This window comes from Pelodiscus sinensis, chromosome 2 (genome assembly GCF_052426305.1).
Source record: "Pelodiscus sinensis isolate ZL-2025 chromosome 2, ASM5242630v1, whole genome shotgun sequence".
In the NCBI taxonomy this organism is placed as follows: Eukaryota; Metazoa; Chordata; order Testudines; family Trionychidae; genus Pelodiscus; species Pelodiscus sinensis.
In genome coordinates, this window is record NC_143053.1 from 102,215,451 (window position 1) to 102,242,743 (window position 27,293).

At 41.4% G+C, this 27,293-nt stretch overlaps 1 protein-coding gene across 2 annotated transcripts in view; it reads left to right on the plus strand.

Moving 5' to 3' along the window:
* The window catches only part of CTDP1 (CTD phosphatase 1), a 187,060-nt gene that overhangs the window by 68,055 nt on the left and 91,712 nt on the right, over positions 1–27,293 (plus strand). The window contains exons 9-10 of one of the 2 annotated variants that reach the window (XM_075921112.2): positions 5,923–6,064; positions 7,977–8,207. In XM_075921112.2, coding sequence (XP_075777227.2) covers positions 5,923–6,064; positions 7,977–8,207 — 373 coding nt within the window. Of the gene's footprint in view, positions 1–5,892; positions 6,065–7,976; positions 8,208–27,293 lie in introns of both variants that reach the window. The other variant, XM_075921111.2, reaches the window with a different exon arrangement.

Below are 27,293 nucleotides of genomic sequence, written 5' to 3' on the forward strand. Positions count from 1 at the left end.
ACATGGATTCCTCAGACTAAGTTTAAGTCCATTTTTTGTAACTAGCCGTTAGACTGGCTAGTTACTCAGCCAGTTCTCTCTGTTTTTCTTGCACTAGCTCAGTATTGCATTGTTGAGCTTAAAAGGTTACAAGTGTTGTACCAAATAAAAGCAAGCAGGATCTTATGAGGGGGATAAGGCAAAAAGCCACATTTATTGTAAAGATAATAATAAAAAATAAAGAAAAGATAGAAGCAAACAACGTTGTTTAACTACTTATTCCTAACACTACTTAACCCTTATACACTTGTATATATATATATATAAACCATTCATTCATACATCCATTCATTCAAGTTCTGTGTATAGTTACCAGCCTGGAAGTTGCTTGTGACAGAATACTGGCCAGGTACTCTGTACACAAGTGATGGTAGTGGGGAGCGAAGTCCTGATCAGATGCGCATCTGAAGCTCCTGGTAGGCTGGCAGCAGAACCTTGGACTCTGATTCCATAGTTTTTTAGTCCAGTTCTTATAGGAATTTCTTCCTATGCCAGTCTATGGAAATTGCTGCATCATGCTGATGTCTCCAGGGTGGCTGCCAGGTGCTCATCAGTGATCTCATCGGGTGGACCTCCAGTTTCTCCACTTGACACCTTTTGGTTGCACTGGCACCTGACGCCTTCTTCAGCCCTTTGTTGCTGTATTCTCAGGCTGGCACCTCTTAGAACCATTCACTCATCATCCAAGCACTCTCTCTCTCACATACATTCCTTAATGTTTCCCATACAATGTTTTTGTATAATAATAACTTTACATATATCAGAGTTGTAGTTACAAAAAGTTTCTGGTAATAATAACTTTACATATATCAGAGTTGTAGTTACAGAAAGTTTCTGGGTGGTATTGCTTAAAACATTCTCTGAGTGCTGAATAAAGTTACAATGTTTTAAAGAGAACAGGCCTCAATTAAGTAACAATGGCCTTAGTCAATTACAGGGCTTGGCTCCCATAGCAGAGTTAGTGGCTTGACAATGCATTGTTACAATGTATCTCTGCAATGTCAATTTCAAGCAGCCCCTTGCACAAGCTTGAGCATGCCCTGGAGCACAGAGGGGGGGGGCTGTTTCTGGTTACATAGGATTATATTTTTAACAGTTCTAAGTTACATTACCTAATACATTATATTCTAAAGGGACAATAATAATAATAAATCTAAACATTTAACAATCTTAACAAATAATAATAATAATAAGAAGAAGAATTAATAATAAATCTAAACACTAAGTTGTGGGGAACAAATTATGGGGAGTCACTTCCATTTGGAGGAATCATTTTCAATACATTAATATGTTATCCCTACACAAGGGGATGGATCATAACATACAAACTCTGAGAATTTTGAAAGGAGAGAATCATAACCTGTTAGGGATGTAAAATCCCATTTAATTGGTTAAACATAATGGCTGTGTTTACATTGGCGCGATCTTCCGCCAAAGCGGCTGCTTTTGCGCAAAAACATGCTGCCTGTCTACACTGGCGGGGAGTTCTTGAGCAAGAACACTGACGTTCTAATGTGTGAAATCAGTGCTTCTTGTGGAAGAACTATGATGCTCCCGCTCAGAAATAAGCCCTCTTGCGCAACTGAATTTCTTGCGCAAGAAAGCCCGATGGTTAAAATGGCCATTTGAGCTTTCTTGCACAAAAGAGCATCTACACTGGCACGGATGCTCTTGCGCAAAAGCACATCTCTTACGCAAAGGCACATGCCAGTGTAGATGCTCTCTTGTGCAAATATTTTAACACAAGAGCTCTTGCGTTAAAGAGTATTTGCGCAAGATCATGCCAATGTAGATGTAGCCAATGTTTAATCCGTTAGCTGATTAAAGAAGGGCATCCGGGGGCTGAAGTGGCTCCATTAGTATGATGGGAGCTGCTCTGGCTAAGCTGGAGTACCCTCCACCCACTGCTCCAACCCTCCATTCCCCACTGGTTAACAAGAACTGGTTAGCCTCACCCATTACAGATGAGGCTTTACTAGTTAACCACTCACATCCCTAGTTTTTATCCTAGTTCTGTAAAACTGTGTTTTTACAAATCATAACTGAGCTAAGTATCCTCTAATAGTTCATCTATCACTTTTCATATACACTTAATTCCATTAGGGCAAAATTCTGGAGTTTTTAATGAATTGTATTCAGCCTTTTCTTAAGGCGCACTTGTTTATGTAAAGGTTCAGGTTCTGGCTCTTAATGTAGGCATGTTTGATATATATTACTGGCCCTTGCTATCTGAAAAAGGGAAATACTTAGTTTTGGGAACAGGGTATGAGGCAACTGGTAGTGCAGCTAAATATTTTAAATATTGAAGTTGAGTTAATGTATCCATAAAAATAAAGTTAGTCTTATTATTCCGTAAGTCTGTTCCAGTACTTAGACTACTTTGTGTTTAGAAGTGCCGAAATAATCTCTTGTCAAAATATTTGTCCAGAGGACCAGAACAACAAACATGTAATCCAAAAATTACCAATAAAAAGTGATTCCATTGTTACTTTTATTGTTGGTTACAAATTGGGTAGGTCTGCAGTAGTCCTCTTTGCCCCTTTTAAACTGAAAGTGACCACCAATGGGTGTGCAACTGCTAGTTCCTTGCTTCTGTTCCTAAGATGTCAAACACTTTGTAGTATCTCTCATGTTTTTATGCTTTTCTTTACATAAGTAGTGAAAAGCCTGGATTAATTTTTTTTATGCCCAAATTGATATCTTAGCTGTGTTTTTTATCGTTGGTCTAAAATATTTCTTTTGCAGTTTGTGATGGGTATTCTTTTAAAGAAGAATGCAAGTTCTAGGCATGATCACAAAGCTACCTTTGAGATGGAAAGGTTTTTCATGAGTGTACAGAAAAAAGTATGTTTCTTTAGCTGCAGAGATAAATGTTTATAAGCTCAGAACTATTATGCTTCTAAGAAACAGAATGTATTAAAATAATAAAGGTCACTTTTTAAAGATTGCTTCAAGCTTTCTCCTTTATTACTGCAACATAGGATTTAAAAGTAAACAATCTTTTCCCAATATTATATAAATACGATTCTACTCCTCTGAAACCAATATGCCTTTCTATAGGATTTTTCATCAAAACATATCAACTGTAGTCCCCAGCTAGCTGCTTTTTTTCCTTCTTTACCCTTAAAGGGTTAGATGCAAGTCAATTTGATGACTAACAGTAGCTTGATGGAGAGCGGGGGAGAGAGAAGGTACTCTGCAAAGGAAATAAATCTATAAAGAGTGAGTTAAAATACCTAGCTGGCTGAAGTAGTTGTTCCACAGCACTTCTCAATTGTTATCAGCTGGAAAATGTAGAATATTTTGTCTCATAACAGTGGACCTAAAAGTAAATAGTGTGTACAGAGTGGTTATGGTTCTACACTGTTTCTGTCCAATTAAATTGACTTTCACTAAGTTTCACTCGAGGAAGGTCATGTAATGGGTTGTGTATGCATTTAAATATTTTAACTATCACTAACTAAAATCTTGAGACAGCAGTCCACAAAATATCCTTAGTTTATTTAGTGTTCTTTGCCTTGTTCTATGGTTTCAGTTATCTTATGATGCAGATTATTGTAAATACTTTGCATAATTGCTTAGTAGATGTTGTCAGGGAGGCATCTGGAAGTGCTGATGACCAATTGGGAAACAGTAGGATTTTTGAGCCTGGTGTGGTATTTTTAGGCTACGTCTGCATTGGCAAGATTTTGCGCAAATACTTTTAACGCAAGAATTTTTGCGTTAAAAGTATTTGCACAAGAGAGCGTCTACACTGGCATGTGCTTTTGCGCAAGAGATGTGCTTTTGGCCATTTTAGCCATTGGGCTTTCTTGTGCAAGAAATGCGTGTTACCTGTCTATGCTGGCCTCTTGAGCAAGAACAGTTGCACAAGAGGGCTTATTCCTGAGCGGGCGCATCATAGTTCTTGCGCAAGAAGCACTGATTTCACACATTAGAACATCAGTCTTCTTGCGCAAGAACTCCCCGCCAGTGTAGACAGGTAGCATGTTTTTGTGCGAAAGCAAGTGCTTTTGCGCAAAATCATGCCGATGTAGACACAAGCCTTAGTGTTTAGAGTTAATAATCTATAGAGATGAATGGGAGCTTCTCACATCTCAGAAGTACTCTTTCAGGATTTCTACAGATTAAAGAATGCAATATGGTATAAGTTTGTTTTTATTACTTTTCCACAGCCCTGAGGACTAAAAATGAATACTCTTTAAAAAAAAAAAAAAAAAATTTTAAACCCTGAAACCTTAGGTTCTGGAGTGCAATTTTGCAAGAATATGTGATTCTACAGAATTCTGGAATATGTGGAGCACTAAATGTCTCTTCAATCAATTATTTTACCATTCTGTTAAGTCTGACAAGTGCTTTCTGTAAACTTATCTCTTCTAAAAGTATATGGGAGAATTTTGTCTCTTAAATCTCTGCAAATGAAAATGAGATGATGTTGCACATACCCAGTCCCACATAAGCGATAATGGGTATTATATGTCCAGGCATCTCTGGACTTAATTCATCCCACAAATCTTGAGTTCCTCTGGGAAACTTTTATTCATTAAATCCTTTTTTTCCTGTGTAACTAGTCTGCTTGAACCCAAATTTAATATGTCCAAGTAGTACAACTATTCTCCTTGCTTATATCTTATACAAGAGAGTGAATCCTATCAAGTCTCAATTTTTTTGCTAACCTGTTTTCAGTCAGGCTAAAGAACTGCTTCCTGTTCTTCCTTGAGAACTTACTCCTTTCTCTCTTTAAACTCATCTTTTCCTGTTTGTCCATTTAATTCCAGCTCCCTTTAAAATATACTATTCCTTTTATTTTTTCCTGAAGAATTTCTCTCACTGTTTTACTAATTGGGCTTGCTGATTGTGATAGTTCTCTTGAGATTTGTAGCACCTTGCTTGCTTTTTGTTCTGTCCATTGACTCTCTTACTGGTTTTAAACTACGCTACTTACTAGAAGTATAAATCAAGGCTTTTGGCCACAGTGGTTCTAGGATTCTTTCTTTTGCTGATGTGTTTCTCTATCCCCAGGTGCATGTTGACATCTTGCATATTGCTGTTTGATACTAAACAGTCCATGATTTCTGCATTAGTGTAGAGGCATTAGCTCCTGCCAAACTCATGGCAAATCAAAGTAGGTGACCATGTGCTTTCAAGTAAGCTTAAGTCTACACTGCCAATTTACTGCACTGCAACTTTCTGATTCAGGGCGCAGCAAGTTACAAGCACTGTAAAGCACCAGAGTAAAGGGGGCTATAGTGTTAGGAGCCATATTCCCAGCACAGCTAGCTACTCCTCCAGGTGGTTTACCTAGAGTTTACTCTCCTAGCACTTCTGATGTGGCCACTCTGCCATGCTGAAGTGCTGCTGCGACTGCACTTTCTACTTTCAAGTGTGGACAAAGTCTTAGAATGGTATACGTGCTGTGATATAACAGCAGACTGCACTCATGAATGTTATGCGACATGCTTAGATTTTTAGGGAGGTTGAATGAGCCACTCCTTGGCCACTCCAGCTTTAGACACTGATACCTTTTGATACAAGGGTATATTTTTAGAAATGTGTAACCTTTGTTATTTTTACTTTTACTCAAAGTAGGAATGCTCAAGTGTTAAATTGATTGGTTCTACTTTCCGTTTGAATGAGTTTTAGCAGAACGCTAGCTATGTCTGCACTAAGGAGTTATACACATTTTATTGCTAAGTAGCTTTTTGTGAAAGACTTCAGTGCAGCCAAGGCTTAAGACTTCACCTTGTATGGCTTTAACGCGAATTTTAATATCTTTGAGCCAGCTGATAACTTTCAAAATTGGTCACAGAATATCCTATTTAAAAATGTAAGCCTTTTTTCTTTTCTTTTCAGAACACTGTAATGTTGTGTTTGACTTAATAGGCACAGAAAAAGTACGGCAAGCTCTGGACTGTAAACATCTCCATGTTGTAAACCCTGACTGGCTGTGGAGCTGCTTGGAGCGTTGGGACAAGGTAGAGGAGCAGCTCTTTCCCTTAAAGGATGTCTATATCAAAACACAAAGGTAAAATTTATATAGGAAAAAAATGGACCAAAGATAATTTGATCATGGTATTAAACTGAATTTATTCTTATTTTAATAGAGAGTTGATTCATAGCTATAATAAACCCAGAATTGTATGTGAAATGTAGTGTTTATATGAAAATTCCATATCTCATTTCAGCCAACTTCTTGTAGTGTTTGCAGGCAGGACTGCCTACCACTGGGAGGCAGTTGATCCAAGCTTTGGAGTTCCTAGAAGTCCCTAGGACTAGTAGTATCACAGGTGGGGATTTCCAGTAAGCAGCAGCAGGTCTGACCAGTGGTTCTCTGTACTTGTGCTAGGGAGGGCCAGTAGGGACCAGGAATGTAGGTGCAGCATGATATAATCATGCAGTCTCCAATCCTGCAAGCACACAAATTCATGGATTACGAGAAGCCTGAGCAGCTAGCCATTTTACACTTGGTAACGAGAAAGAAAGGGAGAAGAACTCAGGACAAAAACAGAATGTATGAATAAAAAAAGGGAGGGAGAGGTTGGAAGAGAAAAGGGGAAGATCAATATGAGAGCAGAAGGGAAAACACCAATGGGAGAAGGGTTGGTAAAAAAGCAAGAAAACAAAAACAGTGGAGTGTTAGGTGAACAGCAAATCGAAAATATAAATCTTGGATAGGAGAAAGGAAGCAGAAGAAAAATGTGAAAGGGGACAGAGACTATTATAGATGAGCCCTCTTGAGGGAGAAGACTTAAGACATGTGAATGGATTAATATTTGTACCATAAATAGGGTTTGTGGGTGTCGAACATGTCTAAAAATGAGGCAGTTCTTTTTTGGAAGCCTAAAAAGGAATAAAGGAGTCTAGAATATTTTTGCCTAAGTAAATAATCAGATTGTAATTATAAACTAAAACTTGAGATACTAATGTGCTAGATCCTTTGCTATCGGAGTTATTTGTGGCAATGATTGCTATCCTAGAGGTCTTACAATTTCAGGTGGTGAATAAGATACAAAACCAGATAAAACTGAAAAAATACCCTATTTGAAAATAAAATGAGTTTATTAAGAACATTGAGGGCACTTCATAGTTATAACTATCAATTTATTTCATGAGGTGCCTGTCACTGTTAAATCAGAGTTGTGGCAGCAATTTAAAATGGTTATGTATAAATGTATGAGATGAAACGGACTTTTGGTGAGCAGCCTTCTTACACCACTATATGATGCATAGCAAATTCTTCTATACATCCTTTTGTATCTGTATATATTTCCTTGTGATACTAATCTGGTAATATTACCAGATCTGACACATTTGATGGTGTTAATGGCTTTTTTTCTAAAGTAGCCACATATGTGGCTTAGTGCAACAGTAAATTATTTTGGTGGTTTTTGTAAATATTTGTTGATGTTGCAGAAGTTGCTATGCTAATTTGTTTCAGTTTGCTTTAAGAGCAGTATTGAATAGCAAATATTTATCTTATCATATACAAATTATAGGTATCAAAGAACGTTTGTGCACGTGCATTTAGTCTGATGTGTATTAGTATCTCCAAATTATAGTGATAAACAAATTTTATGTGTTAGTTTTAATTCTATAGAGGAAATTTGAGTTTTCAGTTGTTTATAAATTTTGAGAAATAGTTAAGATAGATATTTTATTATAATCTCATTTTAGTGAATAAGTATGACATTAAATCTGTTCTCTTCATATACATGCATTATTACCATTAAGTTATGTGGGATTTTCATATATATGCTAAGAAAATACATTTATTTTCTGTTTTTGAAAAAAGGCAGACCCATTTTGCCCTGAAATCTGTCTTGTCAGAACCTATGCCCTTTCTCTGAAAGGGAAATCCTATTACTTCCCCTTCCGGTTACAAATAATTACTGTAATATAAATTTCTAATGTAACTTTTTAAAAATTACATTCAACAGAGAGAACAGTCCTGCCACATTTCCTGATACACACAGCGCATTCCAGACTGCTCTGTTTCACCCGACACCCATCCATCCAAAGTTTCAGCCAGGTCCTGAAGTTCGGCTTTATGATCCCAACACCGGAAAGCTAATCAGGAAGGGCTCTCAGTCTTCTGGCCAGCCTCTGTATATCCAGTCTCCAGCTCCTCCCCTCACTTTACCGGTCCACGGGGAGCACTCATCCTTCAGGTACATGAAAGTGTAGCTAAGAATCACTTAAGCTTATTTTCAAACTTCATTTTTCTAGGATCTCACTTTTTTGTGTTACCTGATAGCATTTCATTCAATTGGCTTAGTTAGCTTACCTCTTTGAAAAGTTAAAATGGTTTTAACTCTTGCAATATCTTACTAAAGGAAATGATTAGAACTAGGCAAACAGCTGTGGTGATATGAATGTGTTTAATTCCGTATAGGCCTTCCTTTTCTGTATTTGTAGAAACCCCAAAGAGAATATACAACTTTTGTATTTTATATACTGTAGAATTTATTAGGATAACTTATATCACAAAACAGTGTGTTTTTGTATGTGAATTTCAGTTCTAAATAAGTTTTATTCATTACTTTGGATTTGTTTGGCTATCAAATACAGCTGACTGCAGTATCAGTTTTGCTTGAAAACTTTTCCTCTTTACTTATCTCATACACATACTTTCAAATAGGAGATTATTCTGGGATTTTACTTTGAGGTTACTTTTGTTTTTAGAGGATTACCTAGTGCATGTTACTGTGATTTTTTTTTCTATGAGTCAGTCTGCACTTAAAAACATTATTCGAAAATAAAAGGGGATGAAGGCTGGTTTTGTGATTTTTAAGGCCTTGAATTTCTAGCTGAGACACCTAGGGGACTTGTCATGGACACTGTGATCTTGGTCAGCTCATTTAAACCATGATTTTTAAAAGTAGGAGTCTTAGGCTCCAGAGTATGGATTTAGGTTCTTAAATAACTGACCTAATTTTCAGAAGTGCTAAGCACGCAGCAATTCGTGTTGACTTAATTGATTAGGCATCTTCTTGGTATCTAAATTTCTCCATCCATAAAACATGGTAGAGTATTGGGACTAACTTAATTATCTCTGAAAACATGTGAGATCCTCAGAAATGATAGAAAAGTTTAAAGCATTATAATAAATGCCGTGATGCAAGGTGAATTCTTTTCCATGTTCTCCTTTTCACTATCTCTACCCTTTATATTCTTTGTTACAAAAATCTCTTGCTATCTCTTCTTTTTCAGAATCCTTTACATACTTTTTACTTCTCCCTTCCCATTTTCATGGTTTTTCTTTCATTTTGTCTCCTTCATTACACTTTCCTTAGCCTTTCTTGGCATGAATATATCCAGTTCCTTTGGCTATTTGAAAAGGCAATTTTCTTTTCTGCTTTTTTCCCCCAAATCACCACTTTTTAGCTTGCATTTTGCTTTAATACTCTTAAATGAACAGGCAAGAAAGAAACAGTCAAGACAGCAAGTATTCTGAAAGAATAACTGGAAAGGTTTTGTTGGTCATTATTTGACAAAGGGGCAGAGAAATTTGTTTCCAAGTTTCAAGAAGCTGGGAAATGTTTGCGAGGGACTGAGTTTATGTAGGACTTTCCTAAAATGCTTGGGTGTAAAGGTCTGTGATGTGTTAATATATCAATTAGGACTGTCAATTGACCTGCGTTAACACCTGCGAGTAACACAAGACAAGATTAATTTTTTCAACATGTTAATCTGGTGCTTCGAAGGGGCTTTCCAACAGCAGAGCGGGGGGATCAGCTGGAATCCCCACCTGATCCCCCGCTCCTAATCAGCTGCCCCTTGGAAACACTGCCATGGCGCTTCCAAGGAACTGCACTGCATGGAGCCTGGCATCAGCTGGGGACTCCAGCTGATCCTGGTCTCCATGCAATGCTGCCCTGTTGAAATGCTGCCATGGCTTTTCAAAGGGGAGGCGCACGTGATTAATTGAGATTACATTTTTTTATTTGCTTAAGAGCCCTAGTATCAGCAAAGTCAAAAGAGTACTCTTTTAATCTTCATATTCTTCCCTTCTTCCTCTCCAAATTTACAAATTATTAAGCCAAAAATTTACATTCACAACGATTGTCATTTTGCATTGTAATGCAAAAGTAGTGACTCGTTTGATTGTCTTTCTCTTCCAAAAACTGTACATAAGTTGTATCTCTAGCTGGGAGCTGCTGGGAAACCAGTCCCAGGCTAAGCCTTTGGAAAATTTTCCCTTTCTTAATTATAATTTTTACTCTTTAGGATGGTTTTGTGATTTTAAAATAAATGAGTATTCTGAGTTTTAAAATAAAAAATAATGTGAAGGTCGTGGCTTTCAAGATTATACATTTCCTGGTTGTAGGTGTAATTTTGTTCCTAACTTGAGAACCAGGAACAGCTTGTTGTATATTGGGCAAAAATCCAAGGGGAAAGTGACTCTGCATACAAACATGATGTATTTTTCGTGGATTATGCAAAATCCTCAGATGACTCTCTGTTTTCAGATTAGCCAATTATGTAGAATTGTACAAAGAATTAATGCTACGTAGGGTATAGTCATTTCTTCTTCGAGTGGTCCCCGTGGGTACTCCACTCTGGGTCCTGGTGCGTCCTCACGCCAGCGACCAGAGACTTTTTCTAGCAGTTTCTGCTGCGCCGTGCATGCGCCATAGTGCTCTCTAGTGCTGTTGCAATCTGCTGGGCACGCGCGGCGCGGCTCCTCAGTTCCTTCTCTACCATCCTCGGCAGCAGACAAAGCCTTCAGTTCTCCTCATTTTCTGTAAAAAAATAGACAATTTCCTAGTTGATTCCCCAGTTTTCCTCACGATCCAAGTTCTTTTTTTGCCCTCTTCTCCTAACCCAGTTAGTTTAAAAAAAAAAAAAATTCTCTCGTTGCGGTTCGCCGCTTTTTTTCCAAGAGCCTCATTCCCGGTTTTAAGAGGTGCAAATCATGCCGTGACACGATGCCCATGTCTGACGGGCACACCAAGTGCATTAAGTGCCTGGGTGAGTCACATCAAATTCAAATGCCGGCACTGCTCCAAACTCACCGCGAGAGCGCACCATGACTGGGCTAACAGACTTAAAATGCTCCTATACAAGAGGCCTCTTTGGCCATCTCCTGAGGACTCTCCAGCGACTTCAAAAACGACTTCGCAGAGTAAGGTTATGGAAAAAGATCATCCCTCTACTCACTCCGGCTGTATGGCCTCAAAAACGGGCCTTTCCCCAACTCCCTCGCTACCCTCAGCACTGACAGCAGCACTGGGGATAAACCTGGGACTTCCGGCACGGCACCACATAAGTCGGTGAGGGCGCACAAAAGAGCCCACTCGGAGCCAAGACAGAAGTAGTCTGCACTGCGATCTACAGCACCAGAGCCACTTGCAACTCTGTCCGCTCCAACTGCACCCGGCTCCAAGCCCTCGGCACCAAAACATCACAATAAAGCGGCATTGTCCAAAAAGCTGTGCACCGATGCCTCCCAGATGGAACATCCTGCACCAGGGCAGATCGCAGTACTGCTCTCACCCATGACACCCACGTTGTCCACGGTACCGACACTGTCTCCAGCACCTATGTTGCCCCCGGCACCTACACCGGTCTCAGCACCGCTGAAACAGCACCATTTGGCATTGAGAGAGCACCGCATGCCTTCGGTACCGCCTACACCTGGCTCCTCTGTCTAGTATGTGCACTCCTGATGCTCTTCTCGATCTTCCAGGGATGCGGGTCAAGGAGCAGATTCTCATCTCAACATTCAGCCCGGCACCCAGACCACCCTCCTGGCAACCTACCATGGTGCAGTATGCATACCCTCCTCCTCCACCATGGTATGCGCAACAGTATGCCCATCCTCCACCACCATACGCCACCCATTGGCAACCCTGGGAACCACAGCCCAAGAGCAGCCACCACCATGTGCCTTCTACAATTTCGAGGCCATCTCCAGCCTCATCAACCACTACCGTTCCAGTCACTGAGCTGCCTTCCCGGACTCATTTGGACATATAGGACTCCCTCTCCGAAGGGGAGGACAGATCCCCCTTGCACAACTCATCATCGTCCCCAGGTGAGGCAGTCATGGCTGAAGCCCTGCCTCCCGGTGATGATGCTAGAAAATTCCAAGAGCTGTTTAAAAGAGTGGCCTTGGCATAGGAACAGGGTCTCCAGGAGGTCCAAGTCAAACAATATCATCTTCTCTGTACTTTACAACCCCCAGTTGCCTCCAGAATAGCCATCCCCATGGATGAAGCTATCATGGACCCAGCTGATATCATCTGGCAGACTCTGACCTCCATTGCCCCGACAAACAAAAGAGCCGACTGCAAATATTTTATCACTCCCAGGGACATGGACTTTCTGTTTAACCATCCCCCTCTGAACTCAGTAGTAGTAGACTCTGTTCGTCATAAAAGTAAACAACCTAATTTCAGAAATACCCCACAGGACAGAGACCATAAGAAGGTAGATACCATGGGTCGTAAAGTTTACACTTCGGCTAAGAGGGCCTTAATGTCTCCCGTACAGCTTTACGGTCTGCTATGGATGTGGCTGACACCACAGCATCTGCCATCGTCCTCCGTCAGTTGTCATGGCTCCAATCATCGGGAGTTCTGAGAGATTTGCAACAAAAAGTAGAGGATTTACCCTTTGATAAGGCCAGCCTATTCTCTGCCAAAACAGATGAAGTATTGCACTCTATGAAGGACCCCCAAACTACTCTCAGAACTCTGGGTATGTACACTCCTCTCTTCAAGAGGACTAGATACCAGCCCTACCAACGTCCCAGGGAGCCCTTCAGACAGTAATCAAGATATGACTTTTGTCAGAGACCAAAGCTGGAACGCCGTAGGCTGCAACAGCAACAGCACTCCTCTACCCACCCACCTGCAAACAAGCAGCAGGTTTGAAAGACTGGTCAAGAGCCAGAAAGCCATTCTTCTGTCACCAAGGACCGATACGTTTCAATTCCACCACCCTCTTCGGACCTTCTACCATCAATTGGCCCTCATTATGTCAGACAAATGGGTTCTGGAATTGATCCAATACAGTTACGCTATCCCATTTACTTCCCATCCTCCCACCCACCCTCCTACCCCATCCCTCTTCAGGGACCCATCTCACGAAACCCTTCTCGATCAAGAGGTTTCCCATCTCCTACAACTGGGTTCCATAGAACCAGTTCCATCACCATGTCAGGGTCGGGGATTCTACTCAACCTACTTCCTAACCCAGACGAAGAGTGGAAGTTGGTGTCTCATACTAGATTTGAGGCGACTAAACAAATATATTGCCTACCACCACTTCAAGATGGTAACTTTAGCAATGATTATCCTGGCACACGACCAAGGGGACTGGCTTTTGGCTCTTGACCTTCAGGATGCCTACTTCCACATCATGATACATCTAGCACACAGGCGTTTCCTTTGTTTCATGGTGGGGACCTGGCATTACCAATACCGAGTGCTCCCATTTGGTTTCTCGACTGCTCCAAGAGTATTTTCCAAAACCCTGGCAGTTGTAATAACTGCGCTCCGGCACCAAAGGTTCGTGATATATCCATATTTGGACGATTGCCTCATAAAAAGCTCTTCCTTCAAAGAAGCCAAGACCATGAAGGATATCACGATACGCCTTCTGACCAACCTCAGGGCTTTCATATAAATCATGCAAAGTCCTCTCTAATCCCTACACAGAAACTGGAATTTATAGGTAACTCAGTAACAGCAAAGGCCACCTTACCCAAACACAGTAACAGCAAAAGCCACCTTACCCAAACACTGGTTCGCCACCATTCGCGACCTGATCACTACCGCATGCACAGCTCCTACCATGATGGTCTGCCAGTGCCTCAAAATTCTAGGCCATATGGCATCTACGACATATGTAGCCAAACTAGCCAGACTACACATGAGGGGTCCATGATCATGGTTAGCAACAGGCTACAAGCCTTCCAGAGATCAACTCTCGAAAATGGTATCTATTCCACCTCGCATCCTCAATTCCCTCCAATGGTGGATGGTCCCACAAAACATGTTAGAAGGCATTCCCTTCCAGAGTCCTCCGCCTGTACTCGCTCTGACAACGGATGCTTCCTTTATGGGCTGGGGGGGCCCATTTAGGGAATGTTACAGCACAGGGCAAATGGTCGCTCATGGAACAAACTTTCCATATCAACTTCCTCGAACTACAAGCAGTCAGATATGTGTCAACATTTCACCCAGCTCATAGGACACAAATCATGACAGACAACACCACTTGCATGTACTATATCAATCGCCAAGGCGGTGCTCGCTCACCATCCCTGTGCACAGAAGCCATCAGGTTCTGGAATTGGTGTCTAGCTCATCAGGTCACCCCAGTGGCCCCCTCTCTCCCAGGGATACTCAGCGTCACAGCGGACACCCTCAGCCGCACATTCCACAATCGACATGAATGGGAGATAGACAAGTATGCCCTCATCCCTGTCAGCCGACGGTCAGGGCAGTGTGTGTGTGTGTATGCTTCCGAGAAAAGGTTTAACGTCCGTGTCTTTACTGCTAGGACCGGGGTCCCGTCGCAGAGGGTGGCCAGCAGGCCAACAGACGCCCCGTTATATAGAAAGAGCTTATTACACCTTAGATTTTAACTGCTAGAACACAGGGGTTCCTTCGCAGCGGGCAGCCTGGGAAAGGCTGGAAAGGTGCCCCAACGGATCTTGTCACCTGGGAGTGACACAGATCCAAACGCCCAAGCTCTCCTTATGTCTGTCCCTTTTATGACCGGCTGAAGTTCTTTTAAATTGTGCTTGGTTCTGTTACAGCAACTGAAGGAGTCAGGTTAAAGCTTAAACAGTTAGAGGTTTATTAAAAGACTTATAAAAGCATATGGTTACAATGGCTATTGCTCTATTTCTTAAATGCTAACAAATACAGATTTTAAAAATGGTTACAAAGAAAATAAAGATAGAAAATAGAAATAATGGTACCAAGTGACAGCTTAATCTTTAAAGAGCTCTAAGTCTATGTATATATATACTTAAACAAAGGACCACATCCAGGTACAATTTTTACCCCTTTCTGTGCCTCTCGACTCCAGCGTGTCAGGCCAGGGCCGGTCTCTCAATTCCTAGGAAAGACGAATACGAGGTGGGCGTCCCCTTGGAACCTCGGGAGATCAAACACCTAACCCGACCAGCAGATAAGATGGTAGATTGACACTCAAAGAGAATGCGCTGCTGGACCTATCTTTATACCCCTGGGGGCCCGTATTCTCTTTCTTATCTAAGATGCCGAATTCTACTGGTCCGTTTTGTGGCGCCAGTTCTTACAAGCAAGTTTCAAGTTAATTTACACTTGCAAGAGAGAGAACTAAATTGTGAGCACTAGACATTTTTTTACTGGGCGAGAGATTCCTCCCCCCACGGATGGATGTGTGTTCGTATCAATATGGGTTAAGTCAAGGGCACTCCTTGGCAGCCTCTTGGTCAGCAATTGGCATATCTCTGTTTATAGCCATTCACGGTCACACAGCCTGGGCCTTCTGCTCTGTGTGCCCTGTATGCTCCAGGCAAGCAAAAATGGATGTTACAAGGGGATTCCTGTCTGGCTACAATCCCACTCTTTCTTCAGTGGGGACATCCAGACATAGATCTCTTTACCACAAGGAACAACAGAAAGTGCCACCTCTATTGTTCTAGAGGAGCCTTGGGGAAACACTCCCTCGGAGACACCTTTTCCATCTCTTGGGACTCTCATCTCCTTTATGCTTTCCCCACCTTCCCTCTATTGCACAACAAAATCAGGACAGATCAGGCCTGAGTTATTCTGGTGGCACCGGCATGGCCCAGACAAATGTGGTACCCATACCTTCACAGGATGGTGACAGTGAGTCCGTTTCCATTCCAACTCCATCACTACCTCCTGTCACAGAACCACGGCACGACTTTCCATCTGAACCTTCGCAAGCTTCATCTCTACGCCTGGCTCCTCCATGGCTCCAAGATGCTAATTAATAGTAGAAGATTCTCCACTAGAAAAACTTACCTATATAAGTGGAACAGATTTGTTCAGTGGTGTAACGATTTGCACACAACACGGCTGGCTTCTGCCCCTCTCCCTACTTTGTTGGATTACTTATTATCCCTCAAGCAATTGGGACTCACTCTTAGTACAATCAGAGTATATGTGGCAGCCATAGCAGCCTTTCATAACCCTATTGATGGTGCTTCCTTCCTCGCTAATCCTTTAACTAAATGCTTCCTTAAAGCTTACAGAACACTTCCACCCATCCGCCCGCCAGTCCCCATCTGGGATCTAAACCATGTTCTCAAAAGCTTGACAAAACCACCGTTTGAGCCATTAGTCACTTGTGTATGGCCCCATTTGTCAATGAAAGTGTCCTTTCTGGTCACTATAACCTCCAGCAGGAGGGTGAGTGAACTTGCAGCCCTGATGGCCGATCTCCCTTACACTGTATTCGCTAAAGACAGAGTGATACTCGGACCCCACCCGAAGTTCCTCCCCAAAGTGCCTTCCCCTTTCCATGTTAATGAACCTATACACTTACCTGCCTTCTTTCCAAAACTGTATGCTGATCCAGTTCATGCTGCATGGCACACGCTCGATGTCCACAGGGCACTGGCGTTTTATGTGGACCATACCAAGCCTCGGCGCACCTCACCTAGACTGTTCCTTTCCTACGCCAAACGGTCCAAGGGACAGGCAGTCTCATCTCAGAGAATTTCAAAGTGGATCACCTCCTGTATTTGAACTTGTTATGAGCTGCACTATAAACACTTACCTGAATCCATAACGGCTCATTCCACGAGAGCAATGTCCTCTACAACTGCCTTCCTTAACAACGTTCCTCTGCAAGACATCTGCAGGACATCTGCAACACCGCCACTTGGTCATCCGGCCACACCATTTGCACAACACTACGTGCTTTCCTCTTCAATTGCAACTTCTATGGCGGTGGGACACGCAGTACTATCCACAGTGACTACCACATGGCTCCAAACCCACCTCTGTGAGCTGACAACCGCTCTGTAGTCACCCAGAGTAGAGCACCCACGCGGACCACCCGAAGAAGAATAATGAGTTACTCACCTTGTGCAATAACTGTGGTTCTTCAAGATGTGTCCATGTGGGTGCTCCACTACCCTTCCTCCTTCCCCTGCTTGGAGCCTAATACTCTAGCAGGTAGAGAAGGAAAAGAGGAGCCACGCTGCGCGTGCCCAACAGATTCCAAAAGCACTTTGGTGAGGGACCTTGTAAAAAGCTTTCTGGAAATCTGAGTACAATATAGCCACTATCTAATGTCCCAGGAGTCCCTATGTGGGTTGGTGTTATGAAGCACAATCCCTAGGGAAAAAATACCTGTAAGCATCTCTGCTTATTCCAAACACAAATTTGTAAAGACATCAATATGGAAGTTGTGATTCACTTTGAGTGGCTTTAAGAGGCTTAAAAAGACTTTTCTTTAACAAACACTTAAGCTATGTCTACACTGGCGGGTTCTTGCGCAAGAACACGTCCACACTGCCATGTGCTTTTGTGTAAGAACATCCGTGGCAGAGTGGATGCTCTCTTGCACAAGAAAGCTCTGATGGCCTTTTTAACCATAGGGCTTTCTTGCACAAGAAACCCCTGCCGTGCATCCACACTGCCCTCTTGCACAAGAGAGCTTACACTTTTTTTAAAAAAGAGCACAGCTCCTGCACAAGAAGGCCTCTCTTACCACGCTTTACTGTAAATCTTCTTGCACAAGAGCGGGCAGGCAGTGTGGATGCTCTGCGGAAGAATGGCCGTTCTTGCGCAAGAACCCACCAGTGTAGACATAGCCTTATAGTTTTCATTTGAGATAACTAATCTTTTAGACACTCGGAAAGTAACTGGTTGCAGTGTACTCATCAATCTTGCAAGCCACTGATCAGTGAATAATATTAGGTTATCTCAATGGGATGTTCACCCTAAAGCTGCTTTATTCATAGTGCATAGAATCATAGAACACTAGAACTGGAAGGGACCTCGAGAGATCATCAAGTCTAGTCTCCTGCTCTCTTGGCAGGACCAAGTATGCTCTAGATCAGGGGTCTCCAAACTTTTCAGCCCAAGGGCCGCATTAACTATCAAACAGCAGTTCGGGGGCCGACTACACACTTGAGGTCCAAATAAAAAACAATCAAAACATGGATGTTGTTTTTAATTATTTATTTAATATTATTTTATTCAGTTATTATTTAATAACACATTGATACACTACACATGAACACCTGTATTAGTATGAATGGTGAAATTGTTTCCTGGATGCCAAAATAGCAGACATTTCTGGCTTTAGATTTGTTGTCCCTAACATCAACAGTGACCTGAGATTATCATCGGACAAGTTTGTTCTCAAATTGTTCTTCACGTATTTCATTCTTGAAAATGTCTCCACGGGCCGGATGAGAGGGCCTCGCGGGCCGCATCCGGCCCGCGGGCCCTAGTTTGGAGACCCCTGCTCTAGATCATCCCTAACAACTGTCTGTCTAACCTGCTCTTAAATATCTCCAATGATGGAGATTCCACAACCTCCCTAGGCAATTTATTCCACTGTTTAACCACCCTGACTGTTAGGAAGTATTTCATAATGTCCTACCTAAACCTTCCTTGCTGCAATTTAAGTCCATTGCTTCTTGTCCTATTCTCAGGGTCCAAGGAGAACAATTTTTCTCCCTCCTCCTTGTAAGACCCTTTTAGATATTTGAAAACTGCTATCATGTCCTCTCAGTCTTCTCTTTTCTAAATTAAACAAGCCCAATTCTTTCGGTCTTTCCCTCATAGGTTATGTTTTCTAGATCTTTAATCATTCTTCTTGCTCTTCTCTGGACCTTCTCCAATTTCTCCACATGAAATGTGGTACCCAGAACTGGACATAATACTCCAATTGAGGCCTAATCAGCAAAGAGTAGAGCTGAAGAATGACTTCTCGTGTCTTGCTCACAACTCTCCTGTTAGTGCATCCCAGAATTGTGTTCGCTTTTTTTGTAGCAGTGTCACACTGTTGACTCATGTTTAACTTGTGGTCCACTATGGCCCCTAAATCCCTTTCAGCAGTACTGCTTCCTAGACAATCACTTCCCATTCTTTGTGAAACTGATTGATTGATCCTTCCTAAGTGGAATACTTTGCATTTGTCCTTATTAAATTTCATCCTATTTATCTCAGCCCATTTCTCTAGTTTGTCCAGATCTTTTTTGAATTTTGACCCTATCCTCCAAAGCACTTGCAAACCCTTTTCTCCAGACACAAATGTACAGTCCATGTAGTATGCCTGGTGAACCCTAGAAGGTACTGTGCAGAGAAACTTCCTGCTGCTTTTTTTAAGTCAACTGTTACTTGTGAAACACTTCGGAACTTCTGAAGGATTTGCCTTCCCACCTTACCAAACCCAAACCCTTGATGTGCTTCAAGCACGAGTTCAAGTGAGGTCCCTATGGGTACTCCAGAGTTGTTGGGGACAGGTCATCCTGGAGCTGCAGATCAGAGGTTTTCATAGCAGTTGTCAGTTGGCTCACCTGAATTCAATATCAGCTCGAGCATACTTACCTCACCATCATTTCATGACTCTACAGGACTTGATTGGTATATTGTCCACAAGCCCCTCCACTACAGACTGTACTGGTCTCCAAATTAGGGTTATATGGCTGCAACTATATAGTTCAACACGTTCATCTGCACCTCCATTCTCTCCAGTATTGGCTCACTTCAGTTTATATCCCATGCCACCACCCTTTGCACAAGTCAGTTGTCCCACGGATGTTCTCACCTCCCTTCAGTGGTGGAGATCCCTAGACAACCTCCTTGCTGAGATCCCTTTTCAACAATTCCAGCCTTCAGTGCAGATCACAACCGATGCTTTCCTATTGGGATGGGGTGCTCATCTACAACATCACGTGGCTCAAAGCAGCTGGTCACCATAAGAGGTCAGATTGCACATCAGCCTTTTCTAGCTTAGAGCTATAAGGAATTCCTGTATCCATTTCACCCCCCACAACAGCCATTGAACAGTATGCATTCTTGCAGATGACATGACCACAATGATTTGTATAAACAGACAGGGGGTGCACCTTCCTGCTTTCGCCTGTGGAACTGGTGCATTCAACACCAGTCACACTCATAGCATCCTACCTACCTGTGATGAACAATATTATGGCAGATATCCTCAGCGGCAATTTTTCATCAGGATGCCATTCTACATACATTGAACATTCAGCAAGCTCTTGCTTTCTCCATTGGTAGAACATGAGATTTTCGTAAGTCTCCACATCTTTTTGTTTCTGTTGCAGAATGCTCAAAAGGTATGCCTATATCTGTACAACGCTTCTCCGACTGGATATCATCAGGTATAATGAGATGCTGTGCTTTACAGAATAAAACTCTGCCAGTCCCCCAAAGAGCACATTCCACTCGTGCCACTGCAGGATACATGGCATTTCTTCATAATGTTGCCCTCAAGGACATTTACCAGGCAGACACTTAGTCATCCAATCATACTTTTACTAAACACTGTCACTCTACCTCAGTCACTGTCTATTACAGCATTGGCCACAGAAGTCCTATTGTTGGCTGCCAAGAAGTGACTCCAAAGCCCACTGTCCAGATTGGTCACTGCTTTGTAGTCACCAACAGTGGAGCACCCACAGGGATATCATTTGAAGAAGAAAATGAAGTTACTGCACAGGATGAGTAACGACTGTTCTTTGAGATGTGTCCCCCCATGGGTGCTCCATGACCCATCTTCCTCACCTCCAGTCCGAGTATATAGTTACTCAGGTGTAGATGAGAAACTGAGAGAAGGTCAGGCCGTGCATGCACATGAGGTACTAAGGGGAGAACGCCATGAGGCACCTATCATGCATGTGCAGCCCAACTGACAGCTACTATGAAAAGCTCTGGTCTGTGGCTCCAGGATGACCCATCACCAACAACAGTGGAGCACCCATGAGGACACACATCTCGAAGAACAGTTTTTGCTGCATGGGGTGAGTAACTTCTTTTTCTCATAAAGATAGCATTCCTGACCTGTGACCATCAGCTTCTCAAGTTCATACTTCTTCATACTGAAGTTTCTGATAATAAAAGGAGCAAAATGTGAATCTCTCTCCAAGAGTTTATCTGATTCTGCTGCTCCTCTTACATGTCCTTTTGAAACATCACAGTTTTTTTCTTATTGCCAACTGTTTACTTTGTGTGGTATCAACGGCCTGATGATATCTTAAATGAGTTTTCCACTAGAGATGTTTAATTTCGATTAATCACCTAATCGAGTAGTCAATATGGGCAGGTGACCCTTGTACATTTCAAAGGGAGAGGAGCAGCAGTTCGAACCGGGGTGAACAGGACTGTTTCAATCCCTGCTTGTGCCGTTTCCCCACTGTTCTCTGCCTCTTCTGCCCCCCAAAGAGATGGTGCTAGGGGGAACCAACTTTTATGCTGGCTCCCTGCTTGCAGAGGAAGCGACTAGTTGTGTTCCTACTCAACTACCCGATAAGCATTTGCTTACATCCCTATTTTCCACATGTTAATACTGTAACAGGAATTGTGAATGTGTCATGGCAACAACATTAGATCCTTAGTAAAGTATCGTCTGTTTATTACTGAAAGCACATTATATTGCAAGAGTTCTAATTTTACTATCACAAATATATACTTCAATTTTTGATTGAAAAATATTAATAGGGGCTTATTTAAATACAAGCTGAACTGAAATAACTTGGAATTAATTATAACTTCTACCTTTAAGTATTTTGGGCTAGTTTGAATGGGCAGTCGTCTTTTGGATTCAACATCTTTTTTTTAATTTAGGTTAAATGGGTTAAAAAAAAGTTTAAAATAGAATACATTTAAAAAAAAGCCTACTCAAATTGGTACTGAAATAACTCAAGGTGGGGATTGCATCAAATTGACATACTTTAGTTCAGTTAGTGTAACGAGTTATAAGTTCTGATAGTATGGTCAGATCTGTACCAGACTTCTAAAATCTGCTTTTTGTACTGAGCAATTCAGTCTAAATATAATACAGAATTTCCTGACAGTAATAGTAGTTTAGAGGGAGGCTTTTTTTAAATTTTTGGTCAGGGTTGGTGATGGCAATTCAGTGGCCACTCTTTTTAACAGGGATTGGTTTTAATAAGTTATTTATTTTTTATGCATGTATGTTGGCAATTGGCATCTTAATAAAGATTTTTTTTAAGTAAATGTTAGGAGAGGAGTGTTAACTGTTCTTGAGATGAAATAATTAAATGTTGTCTGAAAACCATTGCAGATGGCATCCTGGACTTGAACAAAATAAACCGCAGTGAACACTAATAACACAGTAAAAGATAAGGACATATTTTTGTTAGAAAATGGGTATTATTTACATGTGAAAGGTAAAAGCAGCACTTTTTAAATGACATTAAGTAAGCTTACTGATGTGCAAACACTTACGGCTGAAATAAATATTGTGGAATTCGTTTAAAAATACATGTGCATATTTCTGTGTAAGGTTTTGATGCCAGTCATCAAAATACTAAATGCATGGTAATTTTTATTTCATATTTACACCAGTGTGTTTAATAGAGTCTACATATACTGAGTGGAGAAGAGCAGTGAAAAACCCAGCTTTTACTTAGCATCTCTGTCTCTCAATTCACATAAATAAAATGACAACCTTGGAAGGTCATAAGTAAGCAGTCCCTCAAACTGTATGCAGATGCTTAACTTAATACAGGTAAATACTCCCAGTAATGTTAATGGGACCACACAATTGCATGAAGTGCATGTGCCTACAAGTTCTAAATTAACAAAATACATGCAGTTGTTAATGTCTAGCTTTTACAATTAGTGTTCATTGCTGTTCAAGTGACTATTTAGAATTGCTTTTAATGCTGCTTTGCCAACATTATTTCTCTTGCCATTGTTCTGAATGACTAGTATAGTTTAAGAATAGCATTAGGTTGGGTTTTTAATCCTTTCCTTAGCATCATTTTATTTGTTACACTGTTACCTCAACCAGTGTAGAAGGATGTAAGATATTTTTCATTTCAGCAGTGTGTTCATGCACCTTAGACATTAATACCCTAATGTGCATACAGGCAGTCCCCGGGTTACGTACAAGATAGGGGCTATAGGTTTGTTCTTAAGTTGAATTTGTATGTAAGTCGGAACTGGCTCCAGATTCAGCCGCTGCTGCTGAAACTGACCAGGGGCTGACTACAGGAAGCTGGAGGCAGAATTGCTCTGCCCCCAGCTTCCTGGAATCAGCCACTGATCAGTTTCAACAGTGGCTGAATCTCGAGCCTGGGACAGAACAGCTGGGCTGCCAGGTAGGTCCCTGCAAGACCAACCCGGCAGCACCCCAGCTGCTCTACCCCAGGCGTCCCGCAACAAAAGCCTGGTCTGCTGGAGGGGGGGGGCGCACTAGCTGTGCCCCCCCCCTTAGCAGACCAGGGACACGGGGAGCAAAGCCGCAGCGGCGGCGGAGTCCCGCGCCTCTGAGGCTTTGCTCTGGCAAAGCCTCAGAGGCGCGGGACCCCGCCGCCGCTGCGGCTTTGCTCCCGGTGCCTCTGGTCTGCTGGGGACCGTCTCCAGCAGACCAGGGACACCGGGAGCAAAGCCGCAGCGGGGTCCCGTGCCTCTGAGGCTTTTCCAGAGCAAAGCCTCAGAGGCGCGGGACCCCTCCGCCTCCCCGGCTTTGCTCCAGGTGTCCCTGGTCTGCTGGAGACGGTCCCCAGCAGACCAGGGGCACCCGGAGCAGCTTTTTTCGCCCCGGAGGTCGAGGTGGCGGGACCGCTGCGCTCTGGGCGGTCCCGCTGCCTGCGTGCTCCGGGGCGAGAGAGCCCCGTTCGTAAGTGCGGATCTGACGTAAGTCGGATCCACGTAAGTTGGGGACTGCCTGTATATGTAATAGGGCGCTTCAATGTGTAGGTGCATGCGCATGCATGTGTTCAAAATTTTGTGCTCCCAGTTCTGAAAATATATTCCTGAAACGTAACTGAGCAGAATTCAATAAACACAACTGAGATGCTCTGGTTGGTATTTAATCTTTTATTCAATATGTTCCATGGAAACTGATTATTGTTTTTAATAAAATTAAAAATGTTGCCTTCATTACAAGCTTCTAAGAAGTCTCGTATTCTGTACTATTGTTTGGTGTGACATTAGTGATGTAAAACCTGTTATTATTTACACAAACTAGTGTTCGGTTTAAAAGGCTGTCAACATTTCTCCAGTATTTTCAATGTCAAACAATCATTAGCAGCTACGTTCTTTTCTCCTCCTCCTCCCCCCCCGCCCCCCCCCCCCAGTAAGTTCAGGATCTGCTGTTATTACTATAAATATCATGGATTAGAACGTACATTCACTCTATACCTGCACTCTGTATAAATTCTACAAAACTCAGACTATTTTTTTGTATCCGTTCTCTGCAGATAGAAATTTAGGTCTTCAGCTGTATTTATTTCTGAATATCATCTCAGAATATAAGAAAGTGACTTCATGGTAATGCTTCAATTTTGGAAGTAGATGAAGCGACGCTATAATGCTAATATGGAAGGGCCCTCTATCGCCTCAGTTAGAGAGAGACCACTACATTTTATTGACTCTAAGATAAAATGCTTTCCCAGCTGCTATATATAATTAAATAAAGCCTAACTTCCTGCCAAGTCATATGCTTAAATTTTCAAACTGACTTGTATGCTTTTAGTTTTGGTTGCCTTTACCTTTTGGAAAGAGATTGATTATAAGATATGAATACCATCACACTCTTTCTGTTGGCTAGAGATTTTATTTAATGAAAAATAAGTGTTTTTGTATACTTTTTCAAAGATACATATTTAAATATTTGCCTTCTGACTTTTGTAATGAGACTACAAGCGGACTATTTTTCTAAGTATAAACAACATTCTCTAGTGTAGTTTCTTATCTAGATGGACTTTTTCAGATTGTATGTGGCAAAGGAAGAAATACTGAAAATTGACCCCTGAATTTGTAGTTGCACACTCTATAATAAATATATTGAGAACCCTGATGGACCCAACAAACCCTTAGGTCCTGTTGAAAATCCCAGTTTATGTGAAGGAATACAAAATATGAGAATGTAAGAGGAAAGAGGGATCATTTCTACTGTATTGCTGTATTTTCCATATTTTATATTGATAGGCAAATAGTATTCACATGGCAGGAGATTGCAGTGCCACATTAATCACATCTCACCAAGGAATCAGAGACTTCTTCCACTTTGAAATTAGGGCAAATTATTTTTATAGCCTTGGAAAATGAGTGTCCTTTCTCAGAGTATTCAGCTGAGGTGGTAATGCTGCTTCTTATTAAATTAGTTTTCCATTTTTAAACAGTCAAATTAGTTGAAGTCCACCTGGCTTTCATATTATGTGGCCTTTGTAGTAAGAACCTAGATAAAGATATAAAAATCTTGACGTCTAGATGGCTTTCCTCAGAAGGTATTGTAGATGTTTACATTATAGATGTTTAATTTAAAGTTAATAAAAAAGTAGGTCTTGATCTTGCAAACACTTGTCCATGTACTGTACTCAGTAGACTCATGAGTATTCCCATTGAAGTCAAGCATATGCTTAAGTGTTTGCTCACTCCAGGGATGTGCCATTTTTGTATATCAGAGCGCACCAAGGAACAGTTGTGTTATGTTGCTCTGGGTATTGAGGGCATATGATTAATTTCATAAATTTATAAAGCTTTCCAGAACACCATATTGATATCAGTGCCATGACTGGTGGTGACAATTTGAATTACTTAATGATTTGTCAGACTTTCAATGTTGTGTTCATCTGTGGTGAGCAATTCTTGGTGCTGTGGCTGACATTAAGCATTATATCCAGGACATACTCACTATTCCAAACTTCTGTTATGAATCCTTGAGCTCTTAATGTGGTTGGGCTGTGCTGGGGCTAATATAGCTTGTGCTGCAGGTCTAGTGTGACATAGAGAAGCCATAGGATTGGAAGCACAATGGTGGCTTAAAATACTTGCAGAACAGCTAAATATTTGACTCGCATGAAAGAGATTCCACAGCTCCTTGTTAGTGAGATTGCACCAAACCAAAAAAATAGAGAATTTAATTAAGAGCTGTGAAAATATCCTGTTGTTTTCTGTTGGTGCCTGTAACTCTCTAGTCCTGTCTTGATAAATGTCATCAAGCTTTTCCTTTTTGTATTTTGTGATTAAAACAGCAGTCCCCTTGTAATTACACAGGTGCTCAATCTGTGTTGACATTTCAGGTACTTTAAAACATTCCCTTCTAATTTCCTTGTGTAATTTATATATACTGATTAAATTAATGCAGTAGTAAAAAAAAAAATCAGTAAAATTCTACTTGAGAATAAATATACATGCAAAAAAATCTTGGTAATCTCCAAAGCATGGACTAAAATCATTGAAAAGTTAGTAAATGCTGGTGACCATGTCGGAATTAGCTATTGAAAACCTTTTAAGATCTCTATTTATATTTTGGTCTCAAAGGATTCAAACACCAGCTGCAGAAGGTATAGAGAGTTTACAGAGGATTTGAAATGTAAGAGTTTTTGGTATTGAAGATAAAATTATCAAGAGATTACATGTTAATAGAGTGGTCTTTTTTTTTAACATTGACAGTATGGGATAACAAGATCTCTCCAGAAGCCATCTGCTTCATCTAGAGTGCAAAAGCTGCTCAGACAGAAGACAAGGAAGGAGGGACAAAATTGTATCAATTGGACAAGGCATATCATAAGTTAAATCTGTAGAACCCTGCGGTGGATACAAAATTTATATCTGCAAACATTGCCCCTGGATGTGGCTCTAAAGTGGAACTCCCTGGGTTTGCTAGGCTCTATACATTCATATTATGCTTTGAAAATAATTAGCTGTTTTTCAATAGCTGCTGTTAGAATTCAAAGCATTTCACAAATGTTAAGCTTTACAACACTATGGTTCTCTCCTGGGTTATAAATAGCAGTATCCATTCTTTTACATTTGAGGAAATTGAGGTCAGACTGAATGGTATATCTAAGTTACAAATTAGTAATGTCCAAGGCAGGTTTAGAATCCTAGTCTCTTGTCCTCAGGATCATATTTTACAAAGGAGATAATATCTTGCAAGGTTAAATATTTGTTTTGCAGTGCAGGGGTATGTGATTGTGCTTGCAAAGGCTTACTTTGGAAAACCTGAGGTGATTGTTGAGGGATAGAGAAGATGAAAGCTCTTCAAGACGCTACCTGACTTCTAAAAGGTGAAGGCATTGGAGCTTCTTGTGTAATAACTATAGT